Source organism: Petaurus breviceps, unplaced genomic scaffold (genome assembly GCF_028583685.1).
Source record: "Petaurus breviceps papuanus isolate PSGF00001 unplaced genomic scaffold, PetGlider_PUasm1.0 138, whole genome shotgun sequence".
NCBI lineage: Eukaryota > Metazoa > Chordata > Mammalia > Diprotodontia > Petauridae > Petaurus > Petaurus breviceps.
Window position 1 is genome coordinate 29,809,198 of NW_027185694.1, and position 25,301 is coordinate 29,834,498.

Genomic DNA, 25,301 nt, shown 5'->3' on the forward strand with positions numbered 1-25,301 from the left:
TCAACCAAAAGGAACCATATCTGATAGTACTTGTATTGTTTGTAGCCCCTATCTTTCTTTCTACTAAGAGGAAAAACATTTTTCAAAGATTTTTCCAATTCCAAGATTTTCCCTCTTCAGTGAAGATTAGTCACTACAATTTTTGTGAGTTTGGACTCATTTCAGTGTTGTTTTTGTTGATCTTATCTTTCTATTTTGGTTTGAGTGCCACCTTCTCTAAGCCTACAAGGATTACTTTGATTATCTAGCAAGGAATTTGAACGACTTGAGTTCAGTGGTTTAAATTGTTTGCGAGATGCTTTCCCCAGTGTTCAGTTACCTTTGATATATTAAAGAGGGAATCATAACCACTTTTATAATAGGCTGTAGTGTCACTCTGATTCCCTTGAGGGCAGTCACTACAGGCACCTAGACTGGGTTACCCAACCAGCATGGCATTCACTGCTCAAATACTTCATTTGGAAGCCCCTTATACTGACCCACTACTGCCTAGATTCCAGTTTAATCTAGAGGATTAAGTGGGTTTTTGCTCAGAATGTACAGATGTAAAAGCTACTGACTATATGTAAGGCTCCACTCCATGAAATAGAGATGTCTCAAAAGTTTGAGTACAACTTTAAGCTTATCAAAACTGTACCAGAAGCTTAAAATTGCACTGACCCTATATTTCATGGAGTCAGGTCTCAGATCACTTTGCAGTTTGTTCATAACTTCAGACTTAGCAATAGTATTCTATTACATCCATATACCATAATTTATCCAGCCACTCCCCAATTGATGGGCATTCCCTCAGTTTCTAATTCTTTGCTACCACAATAGAGCTGCTTAAAAGATCCATATAGGTCCTTTTTTTTTTCTTTGATCTTGTTGGGTCAGAGGATAGGTACAGTGATACAGCCCTTTAGGCATAGATGAACTTTTCTTCTATCTGAAAATCTGACGGTAAGTTTTTCTGTGTTCCTTTAATTTGTTTATGATGTGACCTTTTATATCTTAGTGGTGCCCATGTGGAGCTCATCTTCATATAAGTAGTATGAAGTGTTAGTCTAAGTAAAATTTATTCTGTATTGCTATCCAGTTTTCCCAGCATTTTTTTCAAATAGGGAGTCCCTATCCCAGTAGCAGGAGTCTTTATGCTTGTTAAATATTAAGCTACTAGATATATTAGCTTCTGTATGCTATGTACCTAATCTGTTCCACTGATTGATTTTTCTAATTTTTAATCAGTACCAAATTATTTTTTAATAATTACTTCTTTGTAATGTAGTTTGAGATTTGACACCATTTGATCCCCTTTGTTCCTATTTTTATTTCTTTCTCTTCTTTCACCATGGAGGTTATCTCCATTCTTCCAGGATCAGCCCTGTTAATAGGTAAATTCTTTCTTCCAATCCCCAGTTAATTTTGAGATTACTCTTCCTGTGTTGGTATAGACTATATTAAGACCTTTTCCTTGATGGAGGGAAGAATGGGAAGGAAGGACTTTTTATTTCTATTTATTTCACTATGTTGAGGTCCTGAAAACCAGCTAAACCCCCTCCCACAGCTTTTCTTTTTCTAAAAGCAGGGGCTGAGGCTTTTTTCTTGGCACTGAAGTCTTTCATTTTTCACCACTAATTTTGTTCTTTGGAGAATTTCTTTGGGACTGATACTTTTTCCTTTGTACCCGTGGATTTTTTTCTTAGCCTAGAAGTTTTTCACTTTCTCTTTCACCCCTCACAGGACTCTTCCAAGTGGCCCAGGTCCCTGGCATTCGCCTGGATCACCCAGCTCTTCCCAGTTAATAATTCTTTCAACTGTACTTTCATTATGGCCCCACCACACCCACTCCTTAATTCCATCTGGATCCCTTTTGTTATCTCCCCATCGCCCAAGACCACTTGGCTACTCTTAGATCACATCCAGATCTTCCCACAATATTCTGTACAAAAGGTCCATCTTGCCTTCATTAAAGTGCTCAGACTCAGTCTTGCCCGCTTGTCAATACAGATGTCACAATAGATTCTTAAAAATATTGCCCACCCCAACCAGTGTTTTAATAATCCTCATCTGTGACTGAAAGAAGGCTTAGGTTGAATTCATTCGAGGCAGGATCTGTGTCATTTGCCCTTGAATTTTGGGGTTTCCAATACCACTAGACCTCAATAATAAGTCAGGTTTCATAGGCATTTGGGGATGGTTCCAAATTGTGGTACATAATGATTGAATCAGTTTGAAACTCTACCAGCAATGCATTAGTGTCTCAGTTTTCCCACATCCCCTCCAACATTGTCATTTTCCTTTTTCTGTCCTATTAGCCAATTTGATAGGTGTGAGGTAGACCTCAGAATTGTTTAAATTTGTATTTCTCCAATCAATAGTCATTTAGAGCATTTTTTTCATGTAACTATAAATAACTTTGATTACATCATTTGAAAACTGATTTCATATTATTGATCACTTACCAATTAGGGAATGGCTCTTATTTTTATAAATTTCCCTCAGTTTTCTATACATTTGAGAAATTAGGCCTTTACCAGAGAAACCTGCTTCAAATTTTTTTTCACAGTTATGATTGCTAACTCTATTTCCCTCCATCCTATTTACCTCCTATTTATTTTGTTCTCTCTTCACCCTGTCCCTCCTCAAAAGTATTTTGCTTCTGACTACCACCTCCTTGCATCTGCCCTCCCTTCTATCAGCCCTACCTCCCTTCTTTTGTCCCCTTCATTTACTACTTTCTGGTAAGTATTGATTTCTATACCCAAATGAGTGTGTATGTTATTCCCTGTTTGAACCCCTTCCTGTGAGAGTAAGATTCAAGCATTCCCCTTCACCTTTCTGTCTTCTCCACTGTAAAAACTCTTTCTTGCTTCTTTTATGTGAGATAATTTACCCAATTCTACCTCTCCCTTTACCTTTCTCCAAGTGCATTCCTCTTTCTCATTGCTTAATTTTATTTTTTAAAATGTCATCCCATATATTCAACTCACATCTGTGCCCTATACATGTGTGTGTCTATATATGTACATGTGTATCTATATACGTGTATGTGTGTGTATATATACATGTGTATGTATATAGATGTATGTGTATATATACATATATACATACATATATATATCACTTCTGACTGTCTTCATAATGAGAAAGTTCTTATGAGTTACAAGTATCATCTTCCCATGTAGGAATATAAACAGTTTAACCTTGTTAAGTCACTTACAGTTTCCCTTTCCTGTTTACCTTTTTATGCTTTTCTTTAGTTTTGTATTTGAATTTGAAAGTCAGATTTTCTATTCAGCTCTGGTCTTTTCATCAAGAATACTTCGAAGTCCTATATTTCATTGAATGTCCTTTTTTTTTCCTTGCCCCCTTCAGAATCAAACTCATTTTTGCTGGTTAGGTGGTTCTTGATTTTAACCCTAGTTCTAGCTCCTTTGTTTTCCAATCAAGTTATTGTTATCCCTTATCATCCAAACCCCACACAGTTTGTAACAATAAGTTCAGCAGGAACTCTGATCTTTATCTAAGACCGGAAAGCCTGCGATTCAGTCTGGAAAGAATTCAGCCCAAGCCAACTTGAAGTCAGAGTTGTAAAAGTTTATTGTATGCTTTACAGCGGGCAAGGGTCCTTAGGGGACCTGCAACCTCAGAGGGTTAGAATTAAGGTTTTTATAGAATAATCCATAGTAGAACCCATGCCAATTATGCTAACTGGGTGATTAATGGTGGTATTCGGGAGGAGTTAAGGTGGGGCTAGTGTTTAAAGGGACATGGACTTTTGATTTAACTGCACAGGTGTATTGCCCATAATTCACTGGGGAAAAGCCCAAGGTTATCAAGCTTACCAAGATCATCAGCTTATGATGGGTTCAAAGGAAATCAGAAGGTTAAGGTGTAGAATTAGTCAAAGAAATATCTAATTTGACAGTATTCTTTCAGGTATGAAATTAGGTTGAAATAGATACAATGCATATTTAATTTGACAGTCACTATTTTGATCTGTCTCCTTCCCTAAGAGAAGAACTTGTGGATGAAAAAAAAAGTTTTACAGAGCCTCAAAGTGTTTTGAAATTTCCCATTGTTTGTGAAATAGGCTGCTACTTTTTTCTCTCCTAAGGTAAATGAAGTGATTAGACATTTTTTATTGCACTGATTGACTTCTTCCATTTCAGTTTCGGGATATAGCGCAGAAAATTTTCCACCCCACTGGTCATACGTGATGTTATGTACAATTGTTTTTACTCAGTTGTTTGGAAACAGAAGTACACGCCTGCCACTTACGGTAAGGAAATTTTTATTAAAGCTCTCTTATTCTGACTGGGTCTGATTTTAACATAGTCTTTCCTCTAGCTGAGCTCTCCAAGTTACCTGTTTCACCCATCTATATTAATTCTTCTCTGACAGTGAGCTCTATCAAGTTCTTAAAAATTTGAATAGAAGGAGATTTTAGAATTTCCTCTTGTTATCTAATACCCTGACTAGTAAGAACATGGAAAGGTTGGTTTAAAGTAGGAGACTAGACCAGGTGATCTCACATAGTCCCCTCTAGCTGTGTAATTCTGTTAAAGAGCATGCTGATCTCCAGATCTTTCCTCTTTTGACACAGGATGGCATGTAAATGTTCAGTTTCTTAACTGGCAGAGTGGTTAAGATTTGTTTACTTTCATAATGTTTCAGATCTAGTATTTTTTTGCAGGGAGATAAAAGGAAAGTTTTATAAATGACTGGCAAAGTAAGTCTTGGTTCCTATTTTGGAGTGAGGAGCACAGAACCAATGAGAATCCATAAGAAGTGTTTTGAGTGTTTATCCATTTATTCTGTTTGATAATGATTGATGGGGCCTCAGATGGTCAGTGCTTCTAAGAAATTCTTTGAGTGGACACTGGTAGGATTTGCTGTATGTTTCAAGGCAAGGTTACTTCCATTCTTTGACATTGATAATTTTTATTTGTCCATTTGGACATTTACTGTGTTTCTTAGGCACTATTTGTTTCTTTTATCAACTCTAAACTTTGGACATAAGTGTTTTACCCCCATACATTTTAGTATTGATTTGATTGATAGAATTGATTTTTTCCCCCATTTTACTCCATAGGTTGACTACATACTGCGCTTTCCTTACCGCCAAAAGTTTTATAATGTAGATGAGAAAGAAGAGTTAGGACAAATAGAATATGGATGGAATACACACCTTCTTTTTCCACTTTTTGTGCTTTCAGGACCCAGACAGCCTTCTGCTTCTGATGGAGGATTGCCTGGTGAGAAATATTCTGTGCTATTTTTTTAATAGCATAATTGTTTATCTATAGCTTCCTTGTTAGTGCTTTTAGTTTAGTTTTGTTTTTTTAACCAGGAACCTGTGGCGTTTATACTTTTTAAATGTTCATATTTTTTTTGCTAAGATGTAGTGATATTTTAGGAATTAAATAAGGGAATGACACTTAAAATATAGTATTTAAATCTTGGTTATGTTTTTGAAAAAGAATTATCTAATTACAAATTTTGTTTTCAAATGTACACAAACTCAGTTTGGCAAACATTTTAAAGTGATTATTTTGAGACATCGTAACCTGTACAATATAATAATGGGGGTAAAAATTTAGGGCATATGGATCACATGGGTCACCAGAAGAGCTACCAAAAGTTCAAGTTACTCTATATTCACTTAGAACAACATCATGATTTTCCACTGTGTTAAATTTTAGTAGTCAGCTAGAAGCCACCATTAATTCAAAGCAAAAGCATTTGATGAAATAGCATGGAAATAAAAGTAAAAATGGAGCATTTGCCCCATGAATATGGGGAATGCTTTTCCACCTATATGCTGTGTTAGTGGATCATGCATGAGGTCAGGGCACAGTTATTGCAGGTAGTTCATATATGTGATACTAGAGGGACACTGAAGTATGTGGTGTCTTCTATTGTTCCACTTATCTGTCTGGGCCTGGTTTGTATTGGCTTCTGCTTTCTGCTGGGCTTGCACCTACTTATTGTTGTGTACTGTGATGTGACTCTGTTCCTACCTGCTCACCCTACTTTCTGGTGTCTCCGCTTCGCCTCCCAAATTTCTCTTGTCTGTGCAACTATAATTTATATCCTGCAACTTTGCTGAAGCTGTTAATTATTTCAACTAGTTTTTTAGTTGATTCTTTGGGATTCTCCACATATACCATCATCATCTGCAAAGAGTGATAGTTTTGTTTTCTCGTTGCCTATTCTAGTTCTTTTAATTTATTTTTTTCTATTATTACTAAATAGCTAGCATTTTTCATATAATATTGAACAATGGTAGTGATAATGGGCATCCTTGCTTCACCTTTGATCTTATTGAGAAGACTTTTAGCTTATCCCCGTTATAATAATTACTGCTGGTTTTAGACAAATACTACTTACCATTTTAAGGAAAGCTTCATTATTCCTGTGCTCTCTACTGTTTTAATAAGAGTAGGTATTGTATTTTGTGAAAAGCTTTTTCTGCATCTATTGAGAGAATCTTATGATTTCTATTGGTTTTGTTATTGATGTAGTCACTTATGCTGATAGTTTTCTTAATATTGAAATAGCCCTTCATGGTATAAATTCCATCTGTTCATAGTGTATGACCTTTGTGACCTATTGCTGTAACCTCCATGTTAGTATTCTATTTAAAATTTTTGCATCAACATTCATTAGGGAAATTACTCTGTACTTTTCTTTCTCTGTTTTTGCTTTTTCTGGTTTAGTTATCAGCATTATATTTGTGTCATAAAAGGAATTTGGTAAGATTCCTTTGCTTGCTTTTTCCAACAAGTTTCTATAATATTGGAATGAATTGTTCTTTAAATGTTTGATAGAATTCACTTGTGAATTCATCTGGTCCTGGAGAGTTTTTTCTTAGGGAGCTCATTCATGACTTGTTCAGTTTTTTTTTTTCAGATGGAGTTACTTTTAAGTATTCTTCTACTACTGTTAATCTAGGAAATTTATATTTTTGTGCATGTTCATCCATTTCACATAGACTGCCAGACTAATTGGCATATAATTGGGCAAATAGCTCCTAATAATAGCTTTAATTTCCTCTTCACTGGTGGTGAATTCACCATTTTCATTTTTGATATTGGTAATTTAGTTTAGAATTACCATTAACCAATGGTTTATCTATTTTATTGTTTTTTTCCCTATAAAACTAGTCCCTAGTTTTATTTATTAGCTCAATGGTTTTCTTACTTTAAATTTCATTAATCTCTTCTTTGATTTTGGATCTGAGTATGGGCAAAGCAACAAAGTCCTACCCTCAGTGCCAGCAGAGGAACTCTTGTAATCTCCTTCTGACTAGTTGTTTGACCCCCTTACCGTTTGTGGACTGAGAAATCCAGAAGCAGTCACTGCTGCTGCTGATTCAATGACTCTCAAGACCTGTTCTTGGTTTGCTGGGGCCCAGGCTGTTGGGGCCCAGGCTGTGCTGGTATAGCCAGCACTGGGCTCCACTTCATTTTCACCCTGTTGCAACAGATCTTCCCTACTGACCTTCTAAGTTGTCTTGGGCTGGAAATTTTCTTACCCTGCCCTTTTGTGGGTTCTGCCACTCCAGCATTTGTTATAGAGCATTATTTAAAGGCATTTGTAGTGGTTTTGGGGTGATCTCAAGGCAGTCATGCCTTTTCTCTGCCATCTTAGCTCCATCTCTCTGTAATTAATTTTCAGTCTTTGTTTTCACAAGCTTTCTTAAATGCTTATTAAAATCTTATTATGACTGGAAAAGGATGCATTTAATATTTCTGCTTTTCTGCATCGTGTTATAAGGTTTTTCTGCCCTCATACATGACTGTTTTTGTGTAAGTGCCATATGCCACTGAGAAAAAAGTTTATTCACTTCAATTCCCATTCAGTTTTCTCCAGAGGGTTATAATATCTAACTTTTCTAGAATTCTGTTCATCTCCTTACCTTCTTTCTTACTGTTTTTTCAAATTTGCTTAGGTTTATCTAGTTCTGAGAGGGGAAAGTTGAGATCCCCCTCTATAGTTTACTCTCTGTCTCTTCCTGTTAATCATTTACCTTTTCTTTTAAGAATTTAGATGCTATACCATTTGGTGCATTTATGTTTAGTATTGATATTACTTAATTGTCTATAGTACCTTTTAGCAAGATATCATTTCCTTGCTAATCTCTTTTATTACATCTATTTTTCCTTTTGCTTTGCCTGAGATCATGATTGCTGTCTCCTTTTTTTAAGTTCAGCTGAAGTATGGTAGATTCAGTTCCAGCCCCTTAACTTTACTCTGTGTGTTTCCCTCTGCTTCAGGTGTATTTATTGTAAACCACATATTTTGGAATTCTGGTTTTTAATATGCTCTGCTCTCATGGGGTGGCTAGGTGGCACAATGAACAGAGCAGTGGCCCTGGAGTCAGGAGGGCCTGAGTTCAAATCCAGACTCAGACACTTAACATTTACTAGCTGTGTGACCTTGGGTAAGTCACTTAACCTGATTGCCCTGCCTTTCCCTCTCCAAAAAAAAGCATAAAACATATGTGTTACTCTCTGTTTTAAGGGTGAGTTCATCCCATTCAAAGTCACAGTTATGATTACTATGTATTTCCCTCCATCTTATTTTTTTCCTTTCTTTATCCTTCTCTCCTTTCACACTGTCCCTTCTCAAAAGAGTTTTGCTTTTACAAACACCTCTCCAACTCTGCACTTCCTTCTATCAGCTCCTCTCCTTGCTCTTATCTCCCTCACTTCCTACTTCCCTGTAGGTTAAAATAGATTTTTATACCTGAGTTTGTGTGTTATCCCTTCTTCCCAACAATTCTGATGAGAGTAAGGGTCAAGTATTGCCTGTCACCCCCTATCTTCCCTTCCATTATAAAAGCTCTTTCACACCTCTTTTATGTGAGATAATTTACCTCATTCAACCTCCCCTTACCCATTCTCCCAGTGCATCCCTCTTTTTCATCCTTCCAGTTTTTTTTTTTTTTTTTGTGGGGGGTGGGGAATGAGGTGAAGATCATCTCAACTTAGTCGTCGCACACTTATGTCCTCTGTCTATACCTACATATGTGTGTGTATTCCTTCTAACTGCCTTAATAATGATAAAGTTCTTTAGATTTAATATATATCATCTTCCCATGTAGGAATTTAAACAGTTTAATCTTATTGAATCCCTTATGCTTTCTCTTTAATGTTTACATTAGAAGATTGCCTGTACAGAAAGCCAGGAAGCAGGCCTGAGTTCCAGTCCAAAAGTGAAGAACACTAGTTTCTCTTGGGACTTGTATTTGAAAATCAGATTTTTTACTTAACTCTTGTCTTTTCATGAGAAATGCTTGAAAGTCCTCTATTTCATTAAATATTCTTTTTTACCCCCTGCAGGATTATACTCAGTCTTATGGGATTGGTGATTTTTGGTTGTAATCCTAGCTCCTTTGCCCTCCAGAAGATCATAAGCTAAGTACTTTGCTCCTAATATAGAAGTCGCTAAATCTTGTTTTATCTTGACTGTGGCTCCACAATATTTAAATTGTTTCTTTTCGGCTACTTGCAGTATTTTATTCTTAACTTGAGAGTTCTGGAATTTGGTTATAGTATTCCTGGGAGTTTTCATTTTGGGATCTCATTCAGAAGGTAAGCAGTGGATTCTTTCCATTTCCATTTTATTCCCTGATTCTAGGATATCAGTGTAGTTCAAAGAGGATGTCTAGGTTTTGTTGTTATTGTTGTTTTGATTATGGCTTTCATAATTCTTAAATTATCTCTTCTGGATCTTTTTTTCAGGTCAGATGTTTTTCCAGTGAGTTACTCCACATTTTCTTCTATTTCTTCTTAAATTTTGTTTTATTGTTTCATGATATCTTGTGGAGTCATTAGCTTCCAATTACCCAGTTCTTATTTTTAAGGGATTATTTTCTTTTTATTTTATTATTTGCTTTTTGGAGGGGGAAGGTAGGGTAATTGGGGTTAAGTTACTTGCCTAAGGTCACATGGCTAATTTTGTGTTAAGTGTCTGAAGCTGGATTTGAACTCAGATCCTCCTGACTCCAGGGCTGGTGCTCTATTCACTGCACCACCTAGCTGCCCCCGATGATTTTCTTTAGTGAACTTTTATAACTTGTTTCCATTTGGTCAGTTCTTTAAAAGAGTTTTATTTAGTGAATTTTTGCATCCCTTTTACCATTTGGCCTGTTTTGTTTTTTAAGGTGATATTTTCTCCTTGCATCACAGTCATTTCTTTTCCCAATTTTTCCTCTACCTTATTTATTTTAGTTTTAAATCCTTTTTAGACTCTTTCATTGGGCCTTGTTCTCTTCTAAGTTTGTGTTTTGATTTTCATCGTCACCATCATGACTTTATATGGTCAAGATTTTTTCTTCTTTTTTTAGTTACTTCCTCATTTTACCAGCCTATTTATTGATTTTTAATTTTATATTAGAGTTGGGCTTTGCTTCTGGGATGGAGGGAGCACTGTCTGAGGCTTCAGATTTTTTGTTCTGTTGTTTTCATAACAACATTCTGGACATCTGTTAGTTTTCAGTTCTCCTAAGGTAGTATTATCTAAGGAGAGGTGTGATCGCTGCACTTTTGGCCTTTTCTCTAGGGTATGAGTGACCACAAGTACTGTTTTTTACCCTGCTCCTTGCGGTCAGCAACTCTAGTGTTCTTCACTTTTGGACTGGAACTCGGACCTGCTTCCTGGTTTTCTGTATAGGCAATGCAATAGAGTCCTACACCTAGTGCCAGCAAAAGGTCCCTTATAATCTCCTTCTGACCAGTTGTCTTGACATCCTTACCATCTGTGAGATGAGAGCTTTGTAAATTTGTAAATTTGATTCAGTTGCCCCCAAGGACTGTTGCTGACTTGCACTGGACCTGGCCCACTACTGGCTGCTTTGTGCTGGGGCACAGGGTCTTACTACTGGTTTGTACCTGGGTGCAGGGCCTTTCTGCTCCTTTTTTCCACTTGAGGCCTTTCTGCTGACTTCTGTGGGGACTTCTGACCTTGCTACTGCTTTGCTGGCATGGCACATGCTGGACTGTGTTCCCTTCATGCCCCAGTGATAGAGACCTTTCCTGCCAACCTTCTAAGTGGTCTTGGACTAGAATATTGAACCACATCATCATTTGTTGGTTTTGCCACTCCAGAATTTTTTTCAAGACATTATTTTAAATTTGTTTGCAGGGGAATTTAGGAATAGTCAGGTGAGTCCTTGCCTTTACTCTACCATTTTGGCTCCACCTCTCTTCATTGTTTCATATAGAACATTCCATCATATTATATATCATAACTTGTTCATCCATTCCCTAATTGATGGGCACCCCTTCAGTTTCTATTTCTTTGTTACCACAAAAAGAGCTTCTATAAATATTTGTCCATATGAATCTTTTTCTTTGATCTCTTTGGGGTATCTGCTCAGTAGCAGTATTGCTGGATAAAAAGATATTCACAATTTAATAGCTTTTTCATTGTAATCCCAAATTGTTTCCCAGAATGACTAGACTAGTTTGTAGCTTCACCAACAATACATTAGTATATCTATTTTCCCATATATATCCCTTCCAGCATTTGCCATTTTCTTTTCTGTCATGTTAATCAGTCAAGAGTAATTTTAATTTGCATTTCTCTAATTATTAGTGATTTAGAACATTTTATATGAATATTTATGGTTTTAATTTCTTCCTCTGAAAAAAGCCTGTTTATATCCTTTGACTATCAGTGGAGGAATGGCTCTTTTTTTTGTTAATAATATTTTATTGGTGTCTTGTGTTCTGATATCAACTACATTTCCCAGTGTATGTATTACATGCCCTCTACTCCCAAGTCCTACCAGAACTATCCTTTTTGAAGAGCGATATCTATATCAGGGCTTCTAAACCTGGGGTTCATAAGCTGAAATAAATGTTTTACAATGATTTCAATATCATTATATATAATTTTCCTTTCTAATATAAAATTCCTTTGTAATCCTATATTTGTGCATTTTGAAAACACTGTTCTAAAGATTCCATAGGCTTCTCCAAGCTGTCAGGGGTTCCAGGTTCAGATCTTTAGAATTTCCAGCAGAGTCTAGATGTCTGTAATTATGGAAAGGAGCATGACATAATCATGAAAACATGGCCCTTCTTTCAAGGAGGAGGTGACAATGAAGAATGCTTTGGAATTTCAGAGACCACTGCATACATAAAGAAAGGCTGAATAAACCCCCTGTGTAAGGTCTCATATGTTTATCTCCATTTCCCCAAACACAGGGAAATGTCACTGGTTTTCTCTCCTCATATCAATTCACAAGAGAACACTCTTTGAGCCTTGGCTGTGAGATCTGAAAATCTAATACCTGATTCTCTATTTTTTCATTCTTTTGGTTCTGTTTTATAATATCTTGATTTCTCATAAAGTCATTAGCTTCTATTTTCTCCATTCTAATTTTGAAGGAATTATTTTCATCAGTGAGCTTTTGGACCTCCTTTTCCAATTTTCCATTTCTGCTTTTTAAGGTATTCTCCTCATTTGTGTTTTGGACCTCTTTTGCTATTTCAGTTAGTCTATTTTTTAAGGTATTATTTTCTTCAGTATTTTTTTTTTGGTTACCTTTAGCAAGTTGTTGACTCATTTTTCATGATTTTCTTCCATCACTCTCATTTCTCTTCCCAGTTTTTCCTCCACTTCTCTTCCTTGATTTTCACAATCCTTCTTGAGCTCCTCCATGGCCTGCAACCAATTCATATTTTTCTTGGAGTCTTTTGATGCAGGAGTTTTGACTTTGTTGTCTTCTTCTGGCTGCATGATTTGTTCTTCTTTGTCACCAAAGAAAGATTCTATAGTCCGATTTTTTTCCTCTGTTTGCTCATTTTCCCAGACAATTACTTGGCTATTAAGCTCTTTGCCAAGGTAGGACTCTGTTTCCATAGTGGAGAGTTCTCTGTCCTCAATTTCTATAGTTTTGCGCAGCTGTTGTCAGAGTTACTTCTAGGCACTTGACTTGATGGCGTTCATGATGGCCCAGGAGGATCTCAGTACACCTTCATAGATGGCCTTCTGGTTGTGTGGGGTATGGAGACCTTGACCCAAAATGACTATTCAGATACCTCTCAAGTGAAGGTAGTTTTATTAGAATCTCGCAAGAAGTGGGCAGTCCAGTCTCTGGGACAGCATCAAGAGAGGAGGCTGAGGTACAGAAGCAGAAACTGGGTTAAATAAGCAAGGGTTACCTGCCCCTCCCAAACATTAACCTAATTATCACTAATGAGGATCTAATTTTGTTAGATAACATACATAATACATGAGGTCCACTATGCAAGCACAGTAACAATCTCAGAATACTGAACCTCCTTCAGTCCAACCTAGATGTGTCCTTATCTGGGCCTGAGTGTCCCAAGGCCACTGTCTACTTTCTAATTGGTCAAATTCACCTGCTGCTGCCAGCATTACTTCATTTTTAGTATTATCTAGGAGTTCTCTGGGAACTCAAACTTCTTCCCAAGGCTACTATCTGATACTTTTTATCAGTAGTCTTGTTTCAGCAATTCTTGCAGTTCTATAGAAACTTAACCTTTTGCTACCTCTCAACTACTATTCCTTTCCCCAAACTAAAAATACTTCTAATTTGGTCTCAATAGTTAATCCAATCAATTGTATTGATACTCAATAGCTCTTACATTACCTTGAAATACACAATGACTTACATATATGTGTGTGTGTGTGTGTATGTGGAAGCAATATTGAACTTAGTTACAAAATATAAGGAAGTAATAAGAACATATATAGGATGTTCAGAATGGGGAAACTTCACTGCAAGTCATCCCTCACATAGTCAGGGGTGAATTTCCCATTAGCAGGGAAGGTTCAGGTGATATCATATGAGAAACAGTAATATTCACCTCCCATGTCAAGCAAGCACAGGTCTCCATCTTGAATTGTCTTGTCATTTGGGGCTCCAACATGTCCATAGTGTAAGACGGTAGCATTCTCTCCACTGCCCCAGATGTATGTGTAGGAACTATGGTGCATCCCACCATGGGAATAGCAGTAGCATTCAAACAGGCACTCCACAATTTCTGGGTGAAGAATGGTGTTGTTGACTTTGAACTGGCTGATGCCTTCAAAGGAAGCCTCCTGGCAGACACTGCTACTATCCGTATTAACACCACACAGGGTGAGAAGAACCGATGGAGTCTTTGAAGACAAGACCTTGGCTATATCCTATGAATACTGCACATCACCCACAGCATAGTTCTCTTTGAAGTGCTGACAGGAGTGAATCTTTCCCATCCAGGTGGCATGACTTTCAGGAAGTCTGGGAACAAACAAGCTAGATTTCCCAAAGTCGACATCAGTGACTCCAAAGCAGCCTGGCTCTGTGACACCAAGAGCCCAATGAAAGAAGGATTCCTGCTGGAAAAGAACCCCAGTGTCCATGCAGTACCTAGTATTCTCCTCCCCTCCCTGCAGGAGGACCAAAGAACATTTCTGAACAGCTGGGTTTTTCCTTAGATGATCACAGAGACGTTTCCTGTTCAAGAAGAAGAGGGCCTGTGGTACTCTCAAGGTTTCATTCCCCAGCCAAAATACAGGTCCCCCAGTCTCAGCCTTGTTAACCCAGGTGTCATGGCTCTTATTTTTATAAATTTGGCTCAGTTCCCTAGATACTTAAGAAATGTGACCTTTATCAGAGAAGCTTGCTACAAAGATTCTCCCCCATCCAGTTTCCTATTTTTCTTCTATATTTAACTACATTCTTCTACCATTAGCTACTTTAGTTTTGTTTGTACAAAAACTTTTTAGTTTTAAATAATCAAAATTAATCATTTTACCTCCTATGAGCCTTTTTTTCTTGTTTGGTCATTAATTCTGCCTCTATCCACAAATCTGATAGGTATTTTTTTCTGTGCTCCATGAATATGCTTAACCATTTTTTATATTTAATTCATGCTTCTTTTTGCACTTATTTTGAACTTTTCTTGGGGAGCTTTCTTCTTATAGATGACTTCCTTGGGATATAATCCCAATGGAGTCTCTGATTCAAAGGGTATGCATATTATATTCATTTTATTTGCATCAAAATTGCTTTCCAAAACAGCTGTACCATTTCACAACTCCACCAGCATTGTATGCCTAGTGTTCCATAATTCTTTCAGTAGTGATTGTTGCAATTTTTTGTAATTTTTGCCAATTTGTAGAGTGTGAGATGAAACCTCAGGGTTGTTGTGACTTACATTTTTCTTATTGTTAGTGTTTTAGATAATTATTCATGTTAATGTGAATATTTTGTAGTTGTTTTGACAACTGTTCATATCATTTGACTGTTTTATCTATTGAGAAATGGATATTATCTGTATACATACATATATAAACACACATATATATATGTGTATACATACATATACATATATATATATAAATTGTTTATATATCTTGGTTATCAAACCCCTATCAGAAAAATTTTATACATACATTTTCCCCCATTTAACTGTGTCTTTTCTCATCCTAGGTGCATTAGTTTTGTCTGTACAGAAGTTTTCAGTTTCAAGTGATCATATTTATTTTGTCATTTGAAATTGCTTCTGTCTCTTATTTAGTTAAGAATACATCTTTCACCCCAACTGTGAGAATTACATGATTTATTTCTCTTCTAATTTTTTATAATATTATCTTCAGTTATTAAGGTCAGATATCCATTTACAATGTATTGTGAAATATGGTGTAAATTGTTGATTTAAGCCTAAATCCTGTCAGACTTGATTTCCAGTTTTCCAACAGTTTTATCAAATGAGGAGTTTTTCCCTACTTAATTTATGTTTTGTACTATATCAAGTTATTGAGTTTTGTTGTTTCTGAATCTCCCTTGTCTAGTCTATTCTAGTAGACTTTATTTGAAAATGAGTAGTGTTTACTATATAGGCTCTTTATTCTTTAACCATCACCATATGGTTTTTGATGACTGCTGTTTTATAATATAATTTGAGGTCTAAATGTGCAATTTCTCCTTCATCCATATTTCTTCTCCTAATTTCACATAATTTTCAGATGAATTTCATTATTTATCACTTTTTGTAAAATATCTCTATGGTAATTTGAATGGGATAGCATTATAAGTATGTTAATTTTGTAGTATTGTCATTTTTATTTTATTGGCATGGTCTATCTATTTAAGTTGCTATTTGTTTCTTTAAGGAACACTTTGCAATTGAATCTATAAAAATCTTTTGTATGTTTTCATGCTTTGATCCCCAGATATGGTATTCATTTTGTAGTTTTTTTAATGGAATTTCATTTTTCTGTTAATGCTTTTTATGTTTTGTGATTTTTTATAGAAATGCTATTGATTTTTGAGAATTTATTTTGTATCCTGCAGCTTTGCTGAAGCCATTGTTTCAATCAAAACCTTTGCTGATTTCTTATGATTTTCCAAGTAAACCATCATAATGGCAGGAAACCATCATAGTTTCATCTTCTCTTTAACAATTTTTATTTCATCAATTTCTTTATTTTGTCTTTTTACTGTTACTAGCACTTCCAGAAACAGTATCAAAAATAGTTGGGAGGGGGACGGCTATGTGGTGCAGTGAATAGAGCCCCAGCTCTGGACTCAGGAGGACCTGAGTTCAAATCCAGCCTCAGACACTTGACAATTTCAAGCCATGTGAACCTTGGGCAAGTCACTTAACCCCACCTGCCCTGCCTTACCCCCTCCAAAAAAAAATATTTGGGAGAGTGGGCATCTTTGCTTCATATCTCTATTTATAGGAAAAGGTTCTAATGTATCCCCCTTATATATATTGATGGCTTTTGGTTTTAGATATATTATTTTTAATTTAAAAAGTTTCCTTTATGCCTAAGCTTTGTAGATTTTTGACCTCCAGGACATCATATTCCAAGCCCTTCGATCCCTTAATGTAGAAGCTGCTAGAGCTTGTGTTATCCTGATTGTGTTTCCACAATATTCAAATTGTTTCTTTTTGACTGCTTTTAATATTTTCTCCTTGATCTGGAAACTCTGGAACGTGGCTATAATATTCCTAGGAGTTTTCTTTTGGGGATCTTTTTCAAGAGGTGATCAGTAAATTCTTTCAATTTCTATTTTGCCCTCTGATTCTAAAACATCAGGGCACTTTTCTTGAGAATTTCTTTAAGGATAATTTCTAGGTTCTTTTTCTGATCATGGCTTTCAGGTAGTCCAATAATTTTTAAATTCTCTCTCCTGGATCTATTTTCCAGGTCAGTGGTTTTTCCAGTGATGTATTTCACATTGCCTTCTATTTTTTCATTTGTTTGGATCTGTTTAATAGTATTTTGATTTCTCATAAAATCACTAGCTTCCATTTTCTCCAGTCTAATTTTGGAGGAATTATTCTCTCCAGTGAGCTTTTGAAATTCTTTTTCCATCTGGCAAATTTGGCTTTTTAAGGCATTCTTCTCCTCATTGGCTTTTTGAGCCTCTTTTGCCATTTGAATGTCTGTTTTTTTAAGGTGTTATTTTCTTCAGTCAGGTTGTTGACTCTCTTTTCATGATTTTCTTGCATTGTTCTCATTTCTCTTCCCAATTTTTCCTCCACTTCTCTTATTTGATTTTCAAAATCCTTCTTGAGCTTCTCCATGGCCTGTAACCAGTTCCTATTTTTCTTGGAGTCTTTTGGTGCAGTTCTGACTTTGTTGTCTTCCTTCTGTTCCATGCTTTTATACTTTTTGCCTCCCAAAAAGGAAGCTAAGGTTTGTCTGCCGTGCTTGCTTTGCTTCCTTTTCTTGCTCATATTACCACTCAATTACTTGACTTTTGAGCTTTTTGCCACAGTAGAACTTTGCTTCCAGAGAGGAAAGCTCTGTCCCGAATTGCTGGGGTTTTCACAGCTGCCGGAGCTAATAAGTTAGGTGCCCTCTTTTCAGCTTCCACAGGCTCTGGCATCTGGTCACATACCCCAGGACCTCCACCCACAACAACAATCCAGATCCAAACAGGTTAAAGCAAGAGCAATTACCCCTCAGAATGGTCTCTTGGTCCCCTTACAATCTGTAGGCCAGGACCTCTGAAGCAGCCATGTGGCAGTGTCTGCATGGCCCTGGTGTCTCCACTGCTTCTCGCCTTCTCGCTCCGGGGGCAGAGGCTGGACTGTCCTCTTAGTCCCTCTGTTCCCACAAAGTCTATACTGACCTCTTACTTTGTCTTTGGCATTATGGGTTGATAATTCTAGAAACCACCACAGCTGTTGGTGATCCACTCTCCTGAAGTCCTTCCAGCCACTGCTGCTAGGGGCTGCCCTGGGCTAAAACTGTAGGCTCACACAGGGCTGGGCTTGGCTCCCAGTGCTGCAATGGACCCTTCCTACAGGCCTACTGGGCTGCATTGAGCAGGAGATTTATTTCTCTCTGTCACTTTGTGGGTTCTGTAGCTCTCAAATTTGTTTAGAGTCACATTTTATAGGTATTTGAGGTGGTTGTGGGGGGAGCTCACGGAGTTTTCCTGCTTCTACACTGCCATGTTGGCTCCGCCCCTGCTTTATAGATTTTTAGCATAAAGGAATATTATACTGTAATGGACACCCGAGATATTACAGGACAGCTAGGCCAATTATGATTTGATAGGAGTGTTTATTAACCGGCTGGTACTGCCTCTCAGACTGAAAGACAGCAGCAAGCTTTCTGTTAGACATAATTTTATAGAAAATGTGGTTGCTAGCAACAGAATATGTTTCTAAGGGGTACAATGTCTTTAGCATTGTGTCTATTGAAGCAAAACATTTGCAGTATTATTCTTATTGAAGCAAAGCATTCTCAGTATTATTCTTATTGGAGCAAAGCATTCTCAGTATTATTCCTATTGAAACAAAGCCTTAGTATTATTTCTACTGAAGCGAAACAGACCTGAATCCGTGGGAATCTGTGGCATGTTTCTAGCAACACAGGTGAAACATTTCCTTACTATTGGAGCCTATTAGGTGGTTTCCAAGGAACCCAGTAGGTGTTCCCTCTAGCAGGTTTAAGGAGGCTCTAGTATATAATTTCTGGTGGGCACTTCAGTACTTTGTCAAAGGCTTTATCTCAGTCTTTTGTAATTGTAATATGGTTTTGGATGTTTCTGATTTTAAATATGATTGAGTACATTTTTTTTAACACTGAACCATTCTTGCATCCTGGTTATAAATCTCACTTGGTCATAAAGAATGATTTCTTGACTAAATTGTTATAATTTATTTGATATGATTTGTTTAAAATTTTTGAGTCAATGTTCATTAATAATATTGACCTGTAGTTTTCTTTTGGTGTTCCGTCTTTCCTTGATTTAAGTATTAGGACTATATTTCATAAAAAAAAAGGATTCTGGTAGGGTGCTTTCTCAGTTTTTGTGAATAATTTGTGAAGTATGGGTACTAACAATTCTTTAAAAGTTTAGTAGAATTCTCCTCTGAATCTATCATGAACAAGAATTATTCTTTGGTAGATCCTTTAGATTTTCTTTTTGGAGACTGGGTTATTTAAGATCTCTATCTGGTCTTTTGGTAGTTTGAGCATTTTATATTTCTTTTTTTAAATGTAATTATTTAAATTTTGAGGTAAAAAATTTTTAGCTTAAATACAAAAAAAAAGAAAAAAACAATAACAGTGCCTCGTACACAGAACACAGAAGAGGATTAAATATTAAACAATAAATTTCCATTTCAAGAAAGCCTGTATACTAAATGCTACTCATTTTCAAAGCTGTCCATCTTCTCTTTGCTTCCTTGTAGGTTTTCTTTTGTTCTTTGCTGTGCACTTCTTACTCCATCCCTCAGAGAAGCCTAAAATTAAGTGCATGTATGTGTATGCACACACATACATGTATATGTGCATGCATGTACATGTACACATGCTTATATATACATAGACACACATACATCGAAATTTATGATCTTGCACACATATATACACATACAGATACATTCATACACATATATGTTGTTCAATACTATGCTTATCTTCACCTGTCATTTGTTTCTCTAAATTTTAATTGGTCTAAAACAGTATTGAATGGTATGACTGACATATAGTATTGTTTCTCTCTTTTTTCTTTTGTTTAAACTTTGTCTGAGATAATTATTAATACCCCTGAGAGTGTGTGTGTGTAATAAATTCTCCTTCTACCCCCCCTTTTTATGTTTGTGTGTATCTCTAATTTTTATAGCATTATTTTTTTATTTATTATTATTATTATTTTTTTAAGCAATCGGGGTTAAGTAACTTGCTCAAGGTTACACGGCCAGTTATTTCTGGGTGTGGTGCTGAGTATCTGAGCCCGGGATTGGATCCAGGTCATTCCGACACTGGAGCTGGTGCTCTTACTCGCTGTGCCACCTGGCCGCCCCTAAGCAATTGGGGTTAAGTAACTTGCCCAAGGTTACACGGCCAGGTATTTCTGGGTGGGTGCTAAGTGTCTGAGCCCGGGATTCGATCTCCAGGTCATCCCGACCCTGGAGCCGGTGCTCTTACTTGCTGTGCTAGTGTGATAGTAATGGCAATTAAAGATTCCCCTGTATTGGCTTGGTTTTCAAATTGATTGTGTTAAAACCCAGAGTTTGTTAATCCCACCTGTGGGATGGGCTTGTTGATGTGAAAAGAAAGTCCTGAACTGGGAGGAGCTGGTGATGTAGATTTGGAGAGACACTAGAGAGAGGCGGAAGATCTTTTTGGAAGCAGCACCTCATGGAGAGAGAGAGACTAAGAGAATTGCTGGTGGCCGCTTTGAATTGCCCTGGACTTTTGAGACCTGCCCCCTGAGCTGCCAAGGACTGAGGAGACATGGCTGTTTTGCTGGTACTTTGTCTGTCTGTTTTGATGTTGTTTTGCCAGATTTGTCCACTGGTGAAAGACAGTCCTTTTGTTGAAGAAGTCCTGGAACCTGGCTGTTCGCTAAGAAGCCCTGAGACTGTCCTGCAGACAGAGAGTGAATACTGTCCACTGGTGAGGGACAGTGCTGTTGTTGCAGGGGTCTGGAGACTGTCCTGCAGACAGAATGAATACTGTCCACTGGTGAAGGACAGTGCTGTTGTTGCAGGGGTCTGGGAACCTTTCTGTTGGTTCAGAAGCCCTGAAGAAGGATTTTCTTGTTGTATGTTTACAGAAATCCTGGGAGAGGGCTTTGCTAATGTGTTCAGGGGTTCTAGGACTGTTCTACAGACAGAGGATAAATTCATGAAGGGACTGGCAATGTATCTTGTGGCTTTGCTAAGCCTTGTCTCCCCAGGAACTAAGATTGCTGAGAACTTGCCTCGTGTCAAGATGAAGAAAAGAGCTCCATTTGGGTATTAAGTGCTGTGTTTAAACTTGATGTAACTCTGGGGTAGATTCAATTGTGATCCAGGGGTGGGGAACTTTTGACCTTATGTTTGGAAACTAATCTCCATTTGAGAAGAGGGGCTTTGTGGTGGACTTAATTAAGGTATAGCCTAGGGGTGGAGAAGTATTTAGAACAGAGACTTTGTGATTGATTGAATGATTGGAAGGTCCTGGGGTGGGGCAGTACTTGGAGATTATTTAATCACACTTAGTAAATGCTGTATTTTGAATGCTGTCATGTTTTGATCTTCTCTGTTCTTGGTTTGTCACTGAATAAAATAGAGAGCACCTATGCTGGTATTTTGAACCTGGGAAGTTGCCTTCTTTTGGCATTACATTACAGCTAGCTGGCCACCCTATTTTTTATTTTTCAAATGCTTTATTAACTTCTGGATTTCATCATTCGTTTCTGCCAGATTTTGACTTACAAATTTTCTCCCCATTTTTCCCCTACCCACCGCCCCAAAATAGCAGTCCCACAGGATATCCCCTCCTCCAATCTGCTCTCTCCCCTATTTTCTCCCATAACCCTTTCAACTTTTCCAGTGAATCTTTATGCCCCAGTGCCTGTATATCTTATTTCCCGATTACATGCAAAATAGGATTACTAATAGTATATTTATATGTATATATATATATTTATTTGAATATTTGATTTTAAAACTTTGAATTCCAGATTCAAGGGAGGATTCCCTTCCTCCCTTGTCACCCACCCTTACTGAGAAGATAAGCAGTTCAGTATAGGTTGTACATGAGCAGCTAATGCAAAACAGTAACACAGTAGATATATTGTAAAAGACTGACTATATTTCCCTCCCTCCTATCTCACCTCATACTTGTTCTATTCTCTACTTTGATCCCGTCCCTTTTCAAAAGTGGGTGCTTCCAACTTCCCTCCCCCCACAGCCTGCCCTACATTCCATCATCCCCCCTCACATCCCCTTCCCCCCTACTCTCCTGGAGGGTGAGATACCCTATTTAGTGTGTATTTCATTCCCTCCTCAAGCCAAATTCAATGGGAATAAGGTTGACCCATTCCCTTTTGCCTTCCTATTCTTCCCCTCCATTGTGACCATTTTCTCTTGCCTCTTATATATGAAATAGTTTACCCCATTCTGCCTCTCCCCATCTCCTCTCATTATATTCCTCTCTAAACCTCTTAATTTCACCTTTTAAGTATCATCTCTTCCTGTTAAATTGGTCCTGTGCCCTCCATATATACCTGTAAACATGTTTATACACATTCACATATGTATTCATATGCCCATATACCCTCATATATAGACATATATATATTTCTATTCCCTTCAACTACTGAGAAAAGTTTCATAAGTTACAATTATTGTTTTTACATGTAGCAATGTTAATAGTTCAACTTTAATAAGTTCCTTATGATTTCTTTTCCCTGTTTACCTTCTCATGCTTCTTGTATCTGAATGTCCAATTTTCTATTCAACTCTGGTTTTTTCAGCAAGAATGCTTGAAAGTTCTCTGTTCCACTGAATGACCATATTTTCCCCTGAAACATGATACTCAGTTTTGCTGGGTAGGTGACTCTTGGTTTTAATCCCAACTCCTTTGATCTCCGGAATATCATATTCCAAGCCCTTCGATGCCTCAGTGTAGAAGCTGCCAGATCCTGTGTTATCCTGATTGTGTTTCCATAATATTCAAATTGTTTCTTCCTGGCTGCTTGTAATATTCTCTCCTTAATCTGGGAATTCCAGAACCTGGCTCTTATATTCCTAGGAGTTTTATTTTTGGGATCTTTTTCAGCAGGTGATCGGTGAAAACCTCTATTTTGCCCTCTGGTTCTAAAACTTCAGGGCAGTTTTCTTTGAGAACTTCCTGGAGGATGATTTCTAGGTTCTTACTTTGATCATGACTTTCAGGTAGTCCAATAATTTTAAAATTTTCTCTCCTGGATCTATTTTCCATGTCAGTAGTTTTTCCAATGAGATATTTCACATTGCCTTCTATTCTTTCATTTGTTTGGATCTGTTTAACAGCATCTTGATTTCTCATAAAGTCAGTCATTAGCTTCCATTTCCTCCAATCTAATTCTGAAGCAATGATTCTCCTCATTGAGCTTTTGAGATTCTTTTTCCATCTGGCAAATTTGGCTTTTTAAGGCATTCTTCTCCTCATTGCCTTTTTGGGCCTCCTTTGCCATTTGAGTCAGTCTGTTTTTTAAGGTATTATTTTTCTCAGTCAGGCTGTTGACTGTCATTTTGTAATTTTCTTGCATTATTCTCATTTCTTTTCCCAATTTTTCATCCACTTCTCTTATCTGCTTCTTAATGTCCTCTATGGCCTGTAACCAGCTCATATTTTCCTTTGAAGCTTTGGTGCAAGAGTTCTGACTTCACTGTTTTCTTCCTGTTCCATGCTTTCCTCCTTTTTGTCCCCAAAATAGGAGTCTAATGTTGGAATCTTTTGTCTGCTTTGTTTCCTTTGCCTGGTCACGTTGCCCCTCAGTCACTTGACTTTTTGCCACAGTAGGACTCTGCCACCAGATGGGGGAGCTTTCGTCCCAAACACTGGGGTTTTCTCAGTTCCCAGAAGTATTAGATAGGTGCCCTCTCTGAGGTCTCCACATGCTCTGGCAAGCTGGACACACACCCCAGGACCTCTACCCTAGACTGCAATTGAGATCCAAGCAGGTTAAAGCAAGAGTGATTACCCCTCAGACTGGTGCTTGGTCCCCCTACACTCTGCAGGCCAGGAGCTGAAGCTGCCACATGGTGCTGGCTGGCTGTGCCTGTGTCTCAGCGGCTTCTCGCCCTGGGGGCAAAAGCCACACACTCCCACTTACTGGGTCCCAAAATCCAGACTGCACTGACCTCTCACTTTGTCCTTCACATCTATGTGTTGATAAATCTGGAAACTGCCACAGCTGCTGCTGATCTGGAATCCCTCCAGCCTGTGGCTGGTCAGGCCCACCCTGGGGCTAAAGCCTAGGTGTGGGGCTGGGCTTGGCTCCCAGAGCACTGCACTGGCCGATTCCTGCTGGCCTGCTGGGCTGTCCTCAGCGGGAGGTTAGCTTCTCTCTGTGTCATTTTGTGTGTTCTGCAGCTCCAAAGTTTGCTTAGAGTCCCCTTTTTACATCGATTAGAGAAGGTGGAAGCTGGAGCAGCGGGGAGATCCTGCTTCTACTCCACCATCTTGACTCTTCCCCCTATAGCATTTCTTGAAAAACATATTTTTGAATTCAGATTTTTAATCTCCTATCAGTTTCTAGCCTTTGAGTAAATTCATCCCATCCACAATCTAAATTATAATAACTTGTTATATATTTTCCTCCTTTCTTTTTTCCCTCATTGCCCTTCTTTACTTTTCCTTTCCCTCCTATCTCCTCTACTTTACTTCTACCCATTGCCTTGCCCTCCTATTCCTTTACCTACCCACCCCTCTAAGAATCCTCTTATCCTCTCTCCCCACCCTTGTTTCTTCTCCTTACCCTGTTTTGTCTTTCTGAATTTAGAAGACTTTTATAACCTTCTAAATACGTATGTTGTTCCCTCTTTAGCTGATGGGAGTAGTTTTTAGCACTATCTGCCCTCCCCTCAATAGCTTCTGTATCGTCTTCCTTTTATTTGACCTCATTTGTATAAGATAATTGCTCCTTTTTATCTCTCCCTAAATTGCTTTTTTTTTAGATTTACCCCATCATACTGAGATGAGCCCAAGCCTTTCTTTCAGACTGCCCAAATAAAAATGATAATCATTAAAGAACTTATAACATTTTCATATATAAAAAGTAAACAATTTGACCTTATCGTGGCCCTTATAGTTGGTCCTTAATGTTCATTTTATATTTCTTTGGAATGTTTTATGAAGGATTTTCATTAAAGTCCTGCTGTTTTTGTCACAAATACTTGAAAGTCTTTCAGTTTGTTAAATGTTCATTTTTTTTTTCATTCAGGATATATTTAACTTTGCTTGGTAAGTTATCCTTGGTTGTAATCCCAGCTCCTTTGCTCTATGAAAGATGGTATTCCAAAACCTATGGTCCTTCAATGTAGTAGTTGCTAGGTCTTCTG

The 25,301-nt window shown here is 37.6% G+C and overlaps 1 protein-coding gene and 1 pseudogene across 1 annotated transcript in view; one reads left to right on the forward strand and one right to left on the reverse strand.

Moving 5' to 3' along the window:
- The window catches only part of LOC138143979 (phospholipid-transporting ATPase ABCA3-like), a 282,495-nt gene that overhangs the window by 41,575 nt on the left and 215,619 nt on the right, over window positions 1-25,301 (forward strand). Inside the window, exons 3-4 of the mRNA XM_069065289.1 lie at window positions 4,155-4,264; window positions 5,078-5,240. Of these exons, the coding sequence (XP_068921390.1) occupies window positions 4,155-4,264; window positions 5,078-5,240 (273 nt within the window). The remainder of the gene's footprint in view (window positions 1-4,154; window positions 4,265-5,077; window positions 5,241-25,301) is intronic.
- On the reverse strand, window positions 13,741-17,854 carry LOC138143991 (xaa-Pro dipeptidase pseudogene; annotated as a pseudogene).